Below are 18,879 nucleotides of genomic sequence, written 5' to 3' on the forward strand. Positions count from 1 at the left end.
ACAGTGCGCCCCCTACCTGTACAGTAGGTCAGACTATAATCCCAGCTGCCCTCCCCAGTGTGTGCCAGGGCTCATATACACAGTGCACCCCCTACCTGTACAGTAGGTCAGACTATAATCCCAGCTGCCATCCCCAGTGTGTGCCAGTGTCTCATATACACAGTGCACCCCCTACCTGTACAGTAGGTCAGACTATATAATCCCAGCTGCCCTCCCCAGTGTGTGCCAGGGCTCATATACACAGTGCACCCCCTACATGTACAATTGGTATCACTATAATCCCAGCTGCCCTCTCCAGTGTGTGCCAGGGCTCATATACACAGTGCACCCCCTACCTGTACAGTAGGTCAGACTATATAATCCCAGCTGCCCTCCCCAGTGTGTGCCAGGTCTCATATACACAGTGCACCCCCTACCTGTACAGTAGGTAAGACTATATATAATCCCAGCTGCCCTCCCCAGTGTGTGCCAGGGCTCATATACACAGTGCACCCCCTACCTGTACAGTAGGTCAGACTATAATCCCAGCTGCCCTCCCCAGTGTGTGCCAGGGTCTCATATACACAGTGCACCCCCTACCTTTACAGTAGGTATCACTATAATCCCAGCTGCCCTCCCCAGTGTGTGCCAGGGTCTCATATACACAGTGCACCCCCTACCTGTACAGTAGGGCAGACTATATAATCCCAGCTGCCTTCCCCAGTGTGTGCCAGGGCTCATATACACAGTGCACCCCCTAACTGTACAGTAGGTCAGACTATATAATCCCAGCTGCCCTCCCCAGTGTGTGCCAGGGTCTCATATACACAGTGCACCCCCTACCTGTACAGTAGGGCAGACTATATAATCCCAGCTGCCTTCCCCAGTGTGTGCCAGGGCTCATATACACAGTGCGCCCCCTACCTGTACAGTAGGTCAGACTATAATCCCAGCTGCCCTCCCCAGTGTGTGCCAGGGCTCATATACACAGTGCACCCCCTACCTGTACAGTAGGTCAGACTATAATCCCAGCTGCCATCCCCAGTGTGTGCCAGTGTCTCATATACACAGTGCACCCCCTACCTGTACAGTAGGTCAGACTATATAATCCCAGCTGCCCTCCCCAGTGTGTGCCAGGGCTCATATACACAGTGCACCCCCTACCTGTACAATTGGTATCACTATAATCCCAGCTGCCCTCTCCAGTGTGTGCCAGGGCTCATATACACAGTGCACCCCCTACCTGTACAGTAGGTCAGACTATATAATCCCAGCTGCCCTCCCCAGTGTGTGCCAGGTCTCATATACACAGTGCACCCCCTACCTGTACAGTAGGTAAGACTATATATAATCCCAGCTGCCCTCCCTAGTGTGTGCCAGGGCTCATATACACAGTGCACCCCCTACCTGTACAGTAGGTCAGACTATATATAATCCCAGCTGCCCTCCTCAGTGTGTGCCAGGTGCTCATATACACAGTGCGCCCCCTACCTGTACAGTAGGTCAGACTATATAATCCCAGCTGCCCTCCCCAGTGTGTGCCAGGGTCTCATATACACAGTGCACCCCCTACCTGTACAGTAGGTCAGACTATAATCCCAATTTCCCTCCTCAGTGTGTGCCAGGTGCTCATATACACAGTGCACCCCCTACCTGTACAGTAGGTCAGACTATAATCCCAGCTGCCCTCCCCAGTGTGTGCCAGGGTCTCATATACACAGTGCACCCCCTACCTTTACAGTAGGTATCACTATAATCCCAGCTGCCCTCCCCAGTGTGTGCCAGGGTCTCATATACACAGTGCACCCCCTACCTGTACAGTAGGGCAGACTATATAATCCCAGCTGCCTTCCCCAGTGTGTGCCAGGGCTCATATACACAGTGCACCCCCTAACTGTACAGTAGGTCAGACTATATAATCCCAGCTGCCTTCCCCAGTGTGTGCCAGGGTCTCATATACACAGTGCACCCCCTACCTGTACAGTAGGGCAGACTATATAATCCCAGCTGCCTTCCCCAGTGTGTGCCAGGGCTCATATACACAGTGCACCCCCTACCTGTACAGTAGGGCAGACTATATAATCCCAGCTGCCCTCCCCAGTGTGTGCCAGGGCTCATATACACAGTGCACCCCCTACCTGTACAGTAGGTCAGACTATATAATCCCAGCTGCCCTCCCCAGTGTGTGCCAGGTGCTCATATACACAGTGCACCCCCTACCTGTACAGTAGGTCAGACTATATAATCCCAGCTGCCCTCCCCAGTGTGTGCCAGGTCTCATATACACAGTGCACCCCCTACCTGTACAGTAGGTATCACTATAATCCCAGCTGCCTTCTCCAGTGTGTGCCAGGTCTCATATACACAGTGCACCCCCTACCTGTACAGTAGGTCAGACTATAATCCCAGCTGCCCTCCCCAGTGTATGGCAGGGCTCATATACACAGTGCGCCCCCTACCTGTACAGTAGGTCAGACTATAATCACAGCTGCCCTCCCCAGTTTGTGCCAGGGCTCATATACACAGTGCACCCCCTACCTGTACAGTACGTCAGACTATAATCCCAGCTGCCCTCCCCAGTTTGTGCCAGGGCTCATATACACAGTGCGCCCCCTACCTGTACAGTAGGTCAGACTATATAATCCCAGCTGCCCTCCCCAGTGTGTGCCAGGGCTCATATACACAGTGCACCCCCTACCTGTACAGTAGGTCAGACTATAATCACAGCTGCCCTCCCCAGTTTGTGCCAGGGCTCATATACACAGGGACATGCAGTTTTGTGTGCCGGACATGTGGTTTCTTATTACATTTAGTCCTGCTGCGGGCAAGCAGACAGCAGCAGGGCAAATGCTTTTTTCTCCTGTTAAGTGTAGTCAGTCCACGTGTCATCCATTACTTATGGAATATATCTCTTCCTAACAGGAAACTGCAAGAGAATTACCCAGCAGAGCTGCTATATAGCTCCTCCCCTCACATATCATACTCAGTCATTCTCTTGCAGCCTAACTAAAAAGGAAGCTGTGAGAGATCTGTGGTGTTTTTTAACTTAGTTTATTTCTACAATCAAAAGTTTATTTTTAAAAGGCACCGGAGTGTGCTGTTTATTCTCAGGCAGCATTAGAAGAAGAATCTGCCTGGGTTTTTTTTCTATGGTCTTAGCAGATGTAACTAAGATCCACTGGCTGTTTCTCATCTGAGGAGTGAGGTAACTTCAGAGAAGGGGAATAGCATGCAGGGCTCCCCTGCAACAAATGAGGTATGTGCAGTAATTTATTTTCTGAGGAATGGAATTGGCTGAGAAAATACTGCTGATACCATTGTAAAGTAAGTTCAGCCTTAAATGCAGTGATAGCGACTGGTATCAGGCTGATGTGTGTGTGTGTGTACACTGAATGTATTTTTCTAAGGAATGGAATTGACTCTGAAAATACTGTTAATACTGAAATAATGTATGAGCCTTAACTGCAGTAAAAACGACTGGTAGCAGGCTTATTAATAATAATACATAACTTTCAAATGTATGTTTAAAACGTTTACTGGCTTGTTAATCGTTTTTGTGAGGTACTTGGTGATAAAACTTATTAGGGCATGATTTTTACCACATGGCCATTTTTGCTTTCTGCATAGAAACAGTTTCTGAGCTTCCCCACTGTTGTAATATGAGTGGGAGGGGCCTATTTTAGTGCTTTTTTGCGCAGAAAAAATTCAGTCACAATCTGTCTACTTCATCCTCCATGATCCAGATCGTCTCTAGAGAGCTCAGGGGTCTTCAAAATCCATTTTGAGGGAGGTAATCCGGCACAGCAGTCCTGTGACAGTGTATTTGACTGTGAGAAAAACGTTAATTATATAATTGTTATCCGTTTTTGGGTACTAAGGGGTTAATCATCCATTTGCTGGTGGGTGCAATCCTTTGCTAACTTAATACATTTACTGTGAAAATTTGGTTGCTATAACTATTTTGGTCATTGTTATTTCAACTGTGTCAGTTTTTCTGTGCTTCTTAAAGGCACAGTAACGTTTTTTTATATTGCTTGTAAATTAATTTTGAAAAGTATTTCCAAGTTTGCAAGTCTCATTGCTAGTTTGTTTAAACATGTCTGACTCAGATGAATCTCTTTGTTCACTATGTTTAAAGGCCAATGTGGAGCCCAATAGAATTTTGTGTACTAATTGCATTGATGCTACTTTAAATAAAAGTCAATCTTTACATGTAAAGAAATTATCACCAGACGACGAGGCGGAAGTTATGTCGACTAACTCTCCTCACGTGTCAGTACCTTCGCCTCCCGCTCAGGAGGTGCGTGATTTTGTGGCGCCAAGTACATCAGGGAGGCCCTTACAAATCACTTTGCAAGACATGGCTACTGTTATGACAGAAGTATTATCTAAGTTGCCAGAATTAAGAGGCAAGCGCGATAGCTCTGGGTTAAGGATAGAGCGCGCGGATGAGATGAGAGCCATGTCAGATACTGCGTCAGTTTGCAGAACGTGAGGACGGAGAGCTTCATTCTGTGGGTGACGGATCTGATCCAGGGAGACTGGATTCAGAGATTTCCAATTTTAAATTTAAGCTAGAGAACCTCCGCACATTGCTAGGGGAGGTATTAGCGGCTCTGAATGATTGTAACACGGTTGCAATTCCAGAGAAATTATGTAGGTTGGATAGATACTATGCGGTACCGGTGTGTACTGATGTATTTCCTATACCAAAAAGGCTTACAGAGATTATTAGCAAGGAGTGGGATAGACCGGGTGTGCCTTTTACCCCTCCTCCCATATTTAGGAAAATGTTTCCTATTGACGCCACCACACGAGACTTATGGCAGACGGTCCCTAAGGTGGAGGGAGCAGTTTCTACTTTAGCTAAGCGTACCACTATCCCGGTGGAGGATAGTTGTGCCTTTTCAGATCCAATGGATAAAAAATTAGAGGGTTACCTTAAGAAAATGTTTGTTCAACAAGGTTTTATTTTACAGCCCCTCGCATGCATTGCGCCTGTCACTGCTGCGGCAGCATTCTGGTTTGAGTCTCTGGAAGAGGCCATTCGCTCAGCTCCATTGGATGAAATAATCAACAAGCTTAAGACACTTAAGCTAGCTAACGCATTTGTTTCTGATGCCGTTGTGCATTTAACCAAACTTACGGCTAAGAACTCCGGATTCGCCATCCAAGCGCGCAGAGCGCTATGGCTTAAATCCTGGTCAGCTGACGTGACTTCTAAATCTAAATTGCTTAATATTCCTTTCAAAGGGCAGACCTTATTCGGGCCCGGCTTGAAAGAAATTATTGCTGACATTACGGGAGGTAAGGGCCATGCTCTACCTCAGGACAGGGCCAAATCAAAGGCCGAAACGATCGTCTGGGGTTGTCATGTTCCTTGTTCAGAGGAGAATTGCCTGGTATTTTGGGGCTGGACTGACCTTACTTGGCGGGATCAGACTGATATACTTCAGGAAAGTTTTTTTCTGTGAAAAGCACACTGGTCTAAAAGAGGCTGCTTCCGGGTGGTAAATCGCCATAGAACAAGCCACTGAGCTGTTGTTCGTTCCTGGTAGAGTGCTTCTCTCTTTGTATGCAAATTATTATGACCCTTGGGAAGTCTCCCTATGGGTGATGGGGGAAACCAGACGTGGACTCCTTGCCCAGTGTGCTTAGAGGAATGTGGCTGCACCTCACTGACGAGGCCCATAGGAGGCCGAAACGATCGTCTGGGGTTGTCATGTTCCTTGTTCAGAGGAGAATTGCCTGGTATTTCGGGGCTGGACTGACCTTACTTGGCGGGATCAGACTGATATACTTCAGGAAAGTTTTTTTCTGTGAAAAGCACACTGGTCTAAAAGAGGCTGCTTCCGGGTGGTAAATCGCCATAGAACAAGCCACTGAGCTGTTGTTCGTTCCTGGTAGAGCGCTTCTCTCTTTGTATGCAAATTATTATGACCCTTGGGAAGTCTCCCTATGGGTGATGGGGGAAACCAGACGTGGACTCCTTGCCCAGTGTGCTTAGAGGAATGTGGCTGCACCTCACTGACGAGGCCCATAGGAGGCCGAAACGATCGTCTGGGGTTGTCATGTTCCTTGTTCAGAGGAGAATTGCCTGGTATTTCGGGGCTGGACTGACCTTACTTGGCGGGATCAGACTGATATACTTCAGGAAAGTTTTTTTCTGTGAAAAGCACACTGGTCTAAAAGAGGCTGCTTCCGGGTGGTAAATCGCCATAGAACAAGCCACTGAGCTGTTGTTCGTTCCTGGTAGAGCGCTTCTCTCTTTGTATGCAGTCTAATTTTCGTGCCTTTTGTAATTTCAAGGCAGGAGCAGCATCAACTTCCTCCGCTCCAAAACAGGAAGGAGCTGTTGCTCGTTACAGACAGGGCTGGAAAACTAACCAGTCCTGGAACAGGGGCAAGCAGGCCAAGAAACCTGCTGCTGCCCCCCAAACAGCATGAAGAGAGGGCCCCCTATCCGGAAACGGATCTAGTGGGGGGCAGACTTTCTCTCTTCGCCCAGGCTTGGGCAAGAGATGTCCAGGATCCCTGGGCGTTGGAGATCATATCTCAGGGATATCTCCTGGACTTCAAAACTTCTCCTCCACGGGGGAGATTTCATCTTTCAAGGTTATCAGCAAACCAAATAAAGAAAGAGGCGTTTCTACGCTGTGTACAAGACCTCTTACTAATGGGGGTAATCCGTCCGCGGAACTGGGTGGAACACGGGCAGGGATTCTATTCAAACCTATTTGTGGTTCCCAAGAAAGAGGGAACCTTCAGGCCAATCTTGGACTTAAAAATCCTAAACAAATTTCTAAGAGTTCCATCATTCAAAATGGAAACTATTCGAACCATCCTTCCCAAGAGGGTCAGTACATGACCACAGTGGATCTAAAGGATGCCTACCTTCACATACCGATTCACAAGGACCATTACCGGTATCTGAGATTTGCCTTCCTAGACAGGCATTACCAGTTTGTAGCTCTTCCCTTCGGATTAGCTACGGCTCCAAGAATCTTTACAAAAATTCTAGGATCACTTCTGGCGGTACTAAGACCGCGAGGCATAGTGGTGACTCCGTACCTAGACGACATTCTGATACAAGCGTCAAGTTTTCAAACTGCCAAGTCTCATACAGAGATAGTTCTGGCATTTCTGAGGTCGCATGGGTGGAAGGGGAACGTGGAAAAGAGTTCTCTATTACCACTTACAAGAGTTCCCTTTCTAGGGACTCTTATAGATTCTGTAGAGATGAAAATTTACCTGACAGAGGCCAGGTTATTAAAACTTCTAAATGCTTGCCGTGTCTTTCACTCCATTCCACACCCGTCAGTAGCTCAGTGCATGGAAGTAATCGGCTTAATGGTAGCGGCAATGGACATAGTACCATTTGCCCGCCTGCATCTCAGACCGCTGCAATTGTGCATGCTAAGTCAGTGGAACGGGGATTACTCAGATTTGTCCCCCCTACTAAATCTGGATCAAGAGACAAGAGATTCTCTTCTATGGTGGCTTTCTCGGCCACATCTGTCCAAGGGGATGACCTTTCGCAGGCCAGATTGGACGATTGTAACAACAGACGCCAGCCTTCTAGGCTGGGGAGCAGTCTGGAATTCCCTGAAAGCTCAGGGATTATGGACTCAGGAGGAGAAACTCCTCCCAATAAATATTCTGGAGTTAAGAGCAATATTCAATGCTCTCCTAGCTTGGCCTCAGTTAGCAACTCTGAGGTTCATCAGATTTCAATCGGACAACATCACGACTGTGGCTTACATCAACCATCAAGGGGGAACCAGAAGTTCCCTAGCGATGTTGGAAGTCTCAAAGATAATTCGCTGGGCAGAGTCTCACTCTTGCCACCTGTCAGCAATCTACATCCCAGGCGTGGAGAACTGGGAGGCGGATTTTCTAAGTCGCCAGACTTTTCATCCGGGGGAGTGGGAGCTTCATCCGGAGGTCTTTGCTCAACTGATTCATCGTTGGGGCAAACCAGATCTGGATCTCATGGCGTCTCGCCAGAACGCCAAGCTTCCTTGCTACGGATCCAGGTCCAGGGACCCGGGAGCGGTGCTGATAGATGCTCTGACAGCCCCTTGGGTCTTCAACATGGCTTATGTGTTTCCACCATTCCCGATGCTTCCTCGTTTGATTGCCAAGATCAAACAGGAGAGAGCTTCGGTGATTCTGATAGCGCCTGCGTGGCCACGCAGGACCTGGTATGCAGACCTAGTGGACATGTCGTCCTGTCCACCGTGGTCTCTGCCTCTGAGACAGGACCTTCTAATTCGGGGTCCTTTCAAACATCCAAATCTAATTTCTCTGAGGCTGACTGCATGGAGATTGAACGCTTGATTCTATCAAAGCGTGGCTTCTCGGAGTCGGTTATTGATACCTTAATACAGGCTAGGAAGCCTGTTACCAGAAAAATTTACCATAAGATATGGCGTAAATATTTACATTGGTGCGAATCCAAGAGTTACTCATGGAGTAAGGTTAGGATTCCTAGGATATTGTCCTTTCTACAAGAGGGTTTAGAAAAGGGCTTATCTACTAGTTCGTTAAAGGGACAGATTTCTGCTCTGTCTATTCTTCTACACAAACGTCTGGCTGAAGTTCCAGACGTTCAGGCTTTCTGTCAGGCTTTAACTAGGATTAAGCCTGTGTTAAAGTCTGTTGCTCCGCCGTGGAGCTTAAACTTAGTTCTTAATGTTCTTCAAGGCGTTCCATTTGAACCCCTTCATTCCATTGATATCAAGCTGTTATCTTGGAAAGTTCTGTTTTTGATGGCTATTTCCTCGGCTCGAAGAGTCTGAGTTATCTGCCTTACATTGTGATTCTCCTTATCTGATTTTTCATTCAGACAAGGTAGTCCTGCGTACTAAACCTGGGTTCTTACCTAAGGTAGTTACTAACAGGAATATCAATCAAGAGATTGTTGTTCCATCTCTGTGTCCTAACCCTTCTTCAAAGAAGGAACGACTTTTGCATAATCTGGACGTAGTCCGTGCCCTGAAATTCTATTTGCAGGCAACTAAGGATTTTCGTCAAACTTCTTCCCTGTTTGTCGTTTACTCTGGACAGAGGAGAGGTCAAAAGGCTTCGGCTACCTCTCTCTTTTTGGCTTCGTAGCATAATACGCTTAGCCTATGAGACTGCTGGACAGCAGCCTCCTGGGAAAGGATTACAGCTCATTCTACTAGAGCTGTGGCTTCCACCTGGGCCTTTAAAAATGAGGCCTCTGAACAGATTTGCAAGGCTGCGACCTGGTCTTCGCTTCACACTTTTTCAAAATTTTACAAATTTGACACTTTTGCTTCGTCGGAGGCTATTTTTGGGAGAAAGGTACTTCAGGCAGTGGTTCCTTCTGTTTAATGTTCCTGCCTTGTCCCTCCCTTCATCCGTGTACTTTAGCTTTGGTATTGGTATTCCATAAGTAATGGATGACCCGTGGACAGACTACACTTAACAGGAGAAAACATAATTTATGCTTACCTGATAAATTCCTTTCTCCTGTAGTGTAGTCAGTCCACGGCCCGCCCTGTTTTTACGGCAGGTCTAAATTTTAATTAAACTCCAGTCACCACTGTACCCTATGGTTCCTCCTTTCTCGTCTGCTTTGGTCGAATGACTGAGTATGATATGTGAGGGGAGGAGCTATATAGCAGCTCTGCTGGGTAATTCTCTTGCAGTTTCCTGTTAGGAAGAGATATATTCCATAAGTAATGGATGACCCGTGGACTGACTACACTACAGGAGAAAGGAATTTATCAGGTAAGCATAAATTATGTTTTTTTTTTTGTTTTGTTTTTTCATAGCATGCAGCCCTTTCAGCGCATGTCTCACGTCTCAGCTGTTACTATGGGAGGCTCAGCTTGGTCTCTGCTTTAGTACTGCCATACTTTTAATGACAACTAATGCAGCAAATGATGCAGGCACATAGCAACATGGCATTTTTTTGTAATAAAATTATAAAGTTTGCCATGTCCCTGCATAGGTTACACACACACACATCTAAAAAAAAAAAATATATATATTTTTTTTATTTAACCTCGCCTCCTAGCCTTTCACGGTTTGCAAAGCTTACTCCTGAATTTAAGAAGTTAAAGGGACAGTCTACTCCAGAATTTTATTGTTTAAAAAGATAGATAATCCTTTTATTACCCATTCCCCAGATTTACATAACCAACACAGTTATATCATCTAGTCTAGTAACCAAACATTTCAATGCATATAAATAGCCTCATGAGGTTGGTCTGTTAAGTTTATTTTTTTTTTATATAAAGTAAGCTACAATTCTCATTTTGAAATCTGTTTAATCTCACTACCTACTTGCATTTGTTGATTAAGTATTGTTAGGTCTGTCTCCCTATCAATTAAAACCTTATTTATATAGTTTTGATTTAAATTATTTTGCTAATCAGGACAAGTAGATTTTCAAGAGGGACAAGTAGATTGGGCAGACTATAATCCCAGCTGCCCTCCCCAGTGTGTGCCAGGGATCATATACACTGTGTGCCCCCTACCTGTACAATAGGTCAGACTATATAATCCCAGCTGCCCTCCCCAGTGTCTGCCAGGTGCTCATATACACAGTGCACCCCCTACCTGTTCAGTAGGTCAGACTATAATCCCAGCTGCCCTCCTCAGTGTGTGCCAGGGGCTCATATACACAGTGCACCCCCTACCTGTACAGTAGGTCAGACTATATAATCCCAGCTGCCCTCCCCAGTGTGTGCCAGGTGCTCGTATACACAGTGCACCCTCTACCTGTACAGTAGGTCAAACTATATAATCCCAGCTGCCCTCCCCAGTGTGTGCCAGGGTCTCATATACACAGTGCACCCCCTACCTGTACAGTAGGGCAGACTATATAATCCCAGCTGCCCTCCCCAGTGTGTGCCAGGGTCTCATATACACAGTACACCCCCTACCTGTACAGTAGGGCAGACTATATAATCCCAGCTGCCCCCCCCCCCCCCACTGTGTGCCAGGGCTCATATACACAGTGCACCCCCTACATGTACAGTAGGTCAGACTATAATCCCAACTGCCCTCCCCAGTGTGTGCCAGGGTCTCATATACACAGTGCACCCCCTACCTGTACAGTAGGTCAGACTATATAATCCCAGCTGCCCTCCCCAGTGTGTGCCAGGGTATCATATACACAGTGCACCCCCTACCTGTACAGTAGGTCAGACTATATAATCCCAGCTGCCCTCCCCAGTGTGTGCCAGGTGCTCATATACACAGTGCGCCCCCTACCTGTACAGTAGGTCAGACTATATAATCCCAGCTGCCCTCGCCAGTGTGTGCCAGGGTTTCATATACAGTGTGCCCCCTACCTGTACATTAGGTCAGACTATAATCCCAGCTGCCCTCCCCAGTGTGTGCCAGGGCTCATATACACAGTACGCCTGCTACCTGTACAGTAGGTATCACTATAATCCCAGCTGCCCTCCCCAGTGTGTGCCAGGGCTCATATACACAGTGCACCCCCTACCTGTACAGTAGGTATCACTATAATCCCAGCTGCCCTCCCCAGTGTGTGCCAGGGTTTCATATACAGTGTGCCCCCTACCTGTACAGTAGGTATCACTATAATCCCAGCTGCCCTCCTCAGTGTGTGCCAGGGCTCATATATACAGTGCCTGGAGGAGAGTGTGGGACATATTGTCACTGTCTTTCTGTTAAAACTTCTTTTGCTTTACAGTTAATCTGACAACCTATGCAGAGATATATGTAGCAGGGTTAGGCTTGTGAATCTTTCCATGTCTACTTCCAATTCTCAGAACTGGAAAATGCAGTTGAAGGGAAAATAATCAATGAAAGTAAAGTAATGAAAGTTCTACCTTACGTGTAACACATTTCTATCACAATCTACTGTATTTTTGTTAACAAATTCCCTGTTTTCGGATTGTGTAAATTCCCGTCTGTGCTTTCTTTTGGATCTGTTCTCTTCTCGCTAAGTTGCTATACATTAAACTGTAGACAGGAGAATCTGGGAAGAATTTTAAGAATAAATCGAAAGTGTTTCCGCCATGATCTTTAAGTTTGTATTGTGTGTTCTTTTGGTTTTTAAATCTAGATATTGATGAAATGTATCCACTATCTCCACGAGTCCTTATCGCGGACACTACTCAGCGTATTGCCTGTGAACCTCCGCGCGGGAAGCCTCCGCCTACTGTCTGGTGGGAAAGAAATGGAGTGCGGATCCCTAGCAAAGACAGAGTTTTCCAGGAAGGCAATGATCTTGTGTTCAATCCCATAACCGAGAAAGATGGTGGCGTATACACTTGTCACGCTGCAAACCATGCCGGAGAGCGCAAGCAGGAACTGCAGATCACTGTAGCAAGTGAGTTGTAATAAATACATTTTTACGGCACAAACCTGTCACCTCTGTACCTCTTACATAGTTCCTCATGTTCTGCTTCTTTAATCATTGTCTCACTGATGCCTTCATGGTTGTCTGATTTCTGTGAGTGTAGTTGTCTCATTGTTTTATATATATATATCTATTAACCCAACTTCTCTGGGTCTTATTGTTAACTGGAACCCCACATTGTGTTCATCTGATTTCCTGGCTTTCACTGTTTATATGTCATCCTAACCCTACCTGCAGCAATCCCAGAGTGGGTAGAGAAGCCTGTGGACAGTTGGATGGAGGAAGGTAAATCTGGCTTTCTTCACTGCCTTAGCAAAGCATCCATGAAACCAAGTGTGAGCTGGTACCGGAACATGATACCCATTGCAGAGGTCAGCACCCAAGCACTGACACCTCATCTCTTTATTCCCTTTCTCTAGATTCTTTTCCACTTTATTCTTTTAATTTCTTCTTTTCAACCTTCATTCCCTTCACCTTTTAGGCTAGAACACTGCACCGGCCTTAATCTTATCAAAGCTCCATGTGACAATTAGTTTCCTTTTTCTGACCTTTGCCACCCACCCCTGAAGGTCTATTGACCATGTTCTCATCCCCATCCATCCCGGTGATCTTACACATCCAGTAGTAACCCCATCCATCCATCCCAGTGGTTTACATGTCCAGTAGTCACCCTATCCATCTCAGTGGTCTACAAGTCCAGTAGTTACCCCCATCCATCGCAGTGGTCTACACGTCCAGTAGTTGCCCCCATCCATCGCAGTGGTCTTCACGTCCAGTAGTCGCCCCCATCCATCGCAGTGGTCTTCACGTCCAGTAGTCGCCCCATCCATCGCAGTGGTCTTCACGTCCAGTAGTCGCCCCCATCCATCGCAGTGGTCTTCACGTCCAGTAGTCGCCCCCATCCATCGCAGTGGTCTTCACGTCCAGTAGTCGCCCCCATCCAACGCAGTGGTCTTCACGTCCAGTAGTCGCCCCCATCCATCGCAGTGGTCTTCACGTCCAGTAGTCGCCCCCATCCATCGCAGTGGTCTTCACGTCCAGTAGTCGCCCCCATCCATCGCAGTGGTCTTCACGTCCAGTAGTTGCCCCATCCATCGCAGTGGTCTTCACGTCCAGTAGTCGCCCCCATCCATCGCAGTGGTCTTCACGTCCAGTAGTCGCCCCCATCCATCGCAGTGGTCTTCACGTCCAGTAGTCGCCCCCATCCATCGCAGTGGTCTTCACGTCCAGTAGTCGCCCCCATCCATCGCAGTGGTCTTCACGTCCAGTAGTCGCCCCCATCCATCGCAGTGGTCTTCACGTCCGGTAGTCGCCCCCATCCATCGCAGTGGTCTTCACGTCCGGTAGTCGCCCCCATCCATCGCAGTGGTCTTCACGTCCGGTAGTCGCCCCCATCCATCGCAGTGGTCTACACGTCCGGTAGTCGCCCCCATCCATCGCAGTGGTCTACACGTCCGGTAGTCGCCCCCATCCATCGCAGTGGTCTACACGTCCGGTAGTCGCCCCCATCCATCGCAGTGGTCTACACGTCCGGTAGTCGCCCCCATCCATCGCAGTGGTCTACACGTCCGGTAGTCGCCTCCATCCATCGCAGTGGTCTACACGTCCGGTAGTCGCCCCCATCCATCGCAGTGGTCTACACGTCCGGTAGTCGCCCCCATCCATCGCAGTGGTCTACACGTCCGGTAGTCGCCCCCATCCATCGCAGTGGTCTACACGTCCGGTAGTCGCCCCCATCCATCGCAGTGGTCTACACGTCCGGTAGTCGCCCCCATCCATCGCAGTGGTTTACACGTCCGGTAGTCGCCCCCATCCATTGCAGTGGTTTACACGTCCGGTAGTCGCCCCCATCCATCGCAGTGGTTTACACGTCCGGTAGTCGCCCCCCTCCATCGCAGTGGTTTACACGTCCGGTAGTCGCCCTCCTCCATCGCAGTGGTCTACACGTCCGGTAGTCGCCTACATGTACATCGGTCACCTCCCATCTCTCCCAGTGTTCGTGTCCAGCAATCACCACCCATCCGCCCCAGTGGTCTACACGTATGTCAGTCACCCCTATCTGTCCCAGTGGGCTTCAAACCTTACAGTCACCCCCATTTATCTTTTGAGGCTACACATACTGCAGTAGGCCCACGTTTCTGTGAGGTTCATAAATCTGACCATCACCCACTTCTCTTCTGGCTCTTTAAAGGGACATTAAACAAGTTGGGATAGAGACAAAATGATATATGTACTTTAATTACTTTACCTGCAAAGTTATACTGCAGTGCCTCGCCATTAACCCTTTCTTTTTAGTTTCTGAATTGTACAGCTCTAACTCCCCCCACACAATTCCTTTTATGGCTGTATCTGTTTATTGTTATTTTGGTAAAAAAATTTAAACAATTTTTTTAATGCAAACTATTATTACTTATCCTTTTTAGGATATGCACAGATCTCAACCTGTTTTATGGCACTTTAAGTTCTACTTATTCAGTCCCATTATATTCTTTGCAACCAGCTCTCTGTTCTTCCTGGCTGATGTCTGCACAATCACCCCCTGTTTCTTCCCATTTACATGTTTGACGTCCACTCCCTGTCTGTCCTTTGTGACATCTTCACACTCCGTTCTCTGCACCTCATCTCTCCACATGCCCCGTCTCTCCGCAGGACTCCAGATTTGAGATTTTCCAGAATGGGTCCTTGAAAATCCTCAATGTGGAGGTTTATGATGGAACAAACTATAAGTGTGTGTGCAGCACCCTAGCTGGATCCATCGAGGCCCAAGCACGTGTACATGTACAGGGTAAGTATTGCCAGGGGAATTCTGTTTGGTACAGACGTGACGTGAAAGTGTGGGTGGTATTAGAAGTTTAGTGCCAGGTAAGACGATGAAAGGTGCCAGTGATGGACACTGTACAAAGCTATATAGTTTGTGAGGGTGCAATGGTTTTATGGTTTCTGTTCTATTTCAGAAAAGCTTAAATTCACCCCTCCCCCACAGTCTCAACAGTGTATGGAGTTTGATAAAGAGGTGACCGTGAATTGTGCTGCAACAGGCCGTGAAAAGCCCAAGATACATTGGGTTAAAGCTGGTAAGTTTCTTTATTTTCTACTGAATTATGCAGTTTAGGATATGTCTGCAACTTGCATGTAGGAAAGGAATAAATCTGAGCAGCTCCCATAGTCATATTCCTGTGCTGCTTGCGCAAGGGGAAGGCATGCGCCGGTGCATCTCTCTTAGGGATAAGCCTGTACAATTATGTCTGCATCTTGCATAGGGTTGTGTATTGGCGAAACAATGCGCTCTGCTCACGTATGAAGCGATAATTCTGTGCTTCTCATGTATGGGAAGCGTGTGACGATCCCCTTACCTCTTCTGTTCTTTAGCAATTTCTTTGTTAATCACAAATATTTATACTTTGTTTGTGAATGTTTTTTTTGTTTTAGTCTTCTTAGTAATGCATTATCTGTGGTCACACGTGCTTTATGCTCTTTCAGATGGAAGTAGCCTCCCAGCTCATGTGGACCCTGACGCTGGCCTTTTACATTTCCGTCGTGTGAGCCGCAGTGACGCAGGAGTGTACCAATGTATCGCCTCTAATAGCCAGCAGGGGGAGATCCGTGCCACAGTACACCTGACTGTAGCAGGTAAAGTCTCTATCAGTGTGATATGAACCTGAGCATAGTCCATGGGATTAATCATTTTAATGCTGTCCTCTTCTAACAGTCTATGTCAACTTCAAGATTGTGCCAGACAATACAACGGTTTACCAAGGGCATACTGCTATCCTGCACTGCCAGGCCACTGGAGACCCTGCACCACAGATTCAGTGGAAGGGCAAAGAGCATATCCTGGATTCCAATAAGTCCTATCCAAGGTAAAAAAAACAGGTGCTCTGCTCAGCATGTGTCAGAAGTTAGTAGAGAGCAGTGACACCTGAGGGGCAGAGGGCTCACAGCCTGGCACGTGGGAGGTAGCAGAGAGGGCTCACAGCCTGGCACGTGGGAGGTAGCAGAGAGGGCTCACAGCCTGGCACGTGGGAGGTAGCAGAGAGGGCTCACAGCCTGGCACGTGGGAGGTAGCAGAGAGGGCTCACAGCCTGGCACGTGGAAGGTAGCAGAGAGGGCTCACAGCCTGGCACGTGGAAGGTAGCAGAGAGGGCTCACAGCCTGGCACGTGGGAGAAGTAGCAGAGGGGGCTCAAAGCCTGGCACGTGGGAGGTAGCACAGATGGCTCAAAGCCTGGCACGTGGGAGGTAGCACAGATGGCTCAAAGCCTGGCACGTGGGGGAAGGTAGCAGAGAGGGCTCACAGCCTGGCACGTGGGGGAGGTAGCAAAGAGGGCTCAAAGCCTGGCACGTGGGGGTGGTAGCAAAGAGGGCTCAAAGCCTGGCACGTGGGGAATGTAGCAGAGAGGGCTCAAAGCCTGGCACATGGGAGGTAGCAGAGAGGGTTCACAGCCTGGCACGTGGGGGAGGTAGCAGAGAGGGCTCAAAGCCTGGCACGTGGGGAAGGTAGCAGAGAGGGCTCAAAGCCTGGCACGTGGGGGAGGTAGCAGTGGGGGCTCACAGCCTGGCACGTGGGGGAGGTAGCAGAGAGGGCTCAAAGCGTGGCACGTGGGGGAAGGTAGCAGAGGGGGCTCAAAGTCTGGCACGTGGGAGGTAGCAGAGAGGGCTCGCAGCCTGGCACGTGGGGGAAGGTAGCAGAGGGGGCTCAAAGCCTGGCACGTGGGGGAAGGTAGCAGAGGGGGCTCAAAGCCTGGCACGTGGGGGAGGTAGCAGAGAGGGCTCACAGCCTGGCACGTGGTTGGAGGTAGCAGAGAGGGCTCACAGCCTGGCACGTGGTTGGAGGTAGCAGAGAGGGCTCACAGCTTGGCACGTGGTTGGAGGTAGCAGAGAGGGCTCACAGCTTGGCACCTGATTGGAGGTAGCAGAGAGGGCTCACAGCTTGGCACGTGGTTGGAGGTAGCAGAGAGGGCTCACAGCCTTGCACGTGGTTAGAGGTAGCAGAGAGGGCTCACAGCTTGGCACGTGGTTGGAGGATTTACTTAATATGGTAATATCTGTAAATATGGACTATATGGATAATATGGATTTAATGTCTAGTATCTCTTTACTTGTATGACATGTTTAGAAACTTAGTCTATAATACACGTGTACAACTTTTAGACTATATACTGTTTTCCTTAGGTGTATATGTATTATAATTTATTTCCGTTGTCACGAATATTTCTATTACATAATAGATTTTGTTAGGTTAATGTGCATCTTATTTCACTATACGGTGATAGACTTTAGCCTTTACATTTTATTTCTATTATATGCATTATTTGTATTGACATCTGTGTGTTGTTTTAATGATATGTATATTACCGGTCTACATTTCCTCTGGTTGTATATCTATATGTTGAATTTGCACTAATAGAGTTGAGAATAGAATAATGTTAGCAATACATTTAGTGACTAGTTGCTTGTATAAAATTACTCTCATTTAACACATTTGCATATCATTTCAAATTGATGATAATCAGCTGCTCCATTGACATGTCTTTAAATAGACGGATCAGTACTAACCTAGTTTTATGTGAGTACGGGGCTATCCCGAATGTATTTCTTTTTTGATGTTTTAACTTTTGTATGCAGTATGCCCACAATTGGTATGCTTTTCAACATTTATTAAAGAGAGTTTTTTGATTGAGCCATTCTGGAGTTCTTTTCTTTCTCTTTTGACCAAGTGGTTGGAGGTAGCAGAGAGGTCCTTGTGTTATGTGAATGTTATTAAATCAGGCTGTAACAAATAATTTTGTCATAAGCCAAACTCAAGAGAAAGTAGTGAGCTATGTTTGCATAGAGGAGAATGTAAAGAAAAGCTAAGTTTTGCACATACAACCATGGACTGATCTGTTATATTAACCCATCACTTGACCAGATCATCCATTCTTCTCTGCTCCTTATGGTAATACAAAACAATGTAATTATGCCATTGTTGCTATTTTACCTACTGCTTCTTATGTGAGTGTTGGTAAAATCCCTTAGAATATAGGCTGCTATGGGTGTCTTGTGCAGTGACCTTTTAGATGAAGGTATTGCATATAGTGTAGTTGGTTGTTCCATTTCTTGTATATACAGAGAGAGGTTCCACACGTGTGTGACAATGGGGCATAAAGCAGCTTTGGTGGCTGCAGGCGTTTGTAATGTGGTGATCTGTAGAGGAGGAACATGACTAGAGACAATGGTTTGCTAGACAACAGAGGTTGGGCAGACGCTGAGGGAGGAATCACTAGGTGCTTGCTGTATATGAAGCTTTATCACCTTGGCTGCTTGTGAATTAATTTGATACTATACAATATAGAGGGCTTAACACTTACGATATATAAACATTCTGAGCACTGGCTTGTGGAACTAAAGAATCATTTGTCACTCATTTTAAATCAGCATTATTGTGTGGCTGTCTGAGCTTCCCCCTTGTGCCCTCCATCTTGGTCTTTTCCCTTTAATATCTTCCCAGCTTTGTGTTTGTATTTCTTTCATGTAATTGGCAAGAGTCCA

At 47.3% G+C, this 18,879-nt stretch overlaps 1 protein-coding gene across 1 annotated transcript in view; it reads left to right on the top strand.

Moving 5' to 3' along the window:
* Positions 1 to 18,879, top strand: part of PTK7 (protein tyrosine kinase 7 (inactive)) — a 182,889-nt gene that overhangs the window by 119,993 nt on the left and 44,017 nt on the right. The window contains exons 7-12 of the mRNA XM_053712771.1: positions 12,053 to 12,319; positions 12,587 to 12,720; positions 14,999 to 15,134; positions 15,304 to 15,423; positions 15,830 to 15,979; positions 16,059 to 16,209. Coding sequence (XP_053568746.1) covers positions 12,053 to 12,319; positions 12,587 to 12,720; positions 14,999 to 15,134; positions 15,304 to 15,423; positions 15,830 to 15,979; positions 16,059 to 16,209 — 958 coding nt within the window. The remainder of the gene's footprint in view (positions 1 to 12,052; positions 12,320 to 12,586; positions 12,721 to 14,998; positions 15,135 to 15,303; positions 15,424 to 15,829; positions 15,980 to 16,058; positions 16,210 to 18,879) is intronic.

Source organism: Bombina bombina, chromosome 4, assembly GCF_027579735.1.
Source record: "Bombina bombina isolate aBomBom1 chromosome 4, aBomBom1.pri, whole genome shotgun sequence".
NCBI classification, from domain to species: Eukaryota; Metazoa; Chordata; class Amphibia; order Anura; family Bombinatoridae; genus Bombina; species Bombina bombina.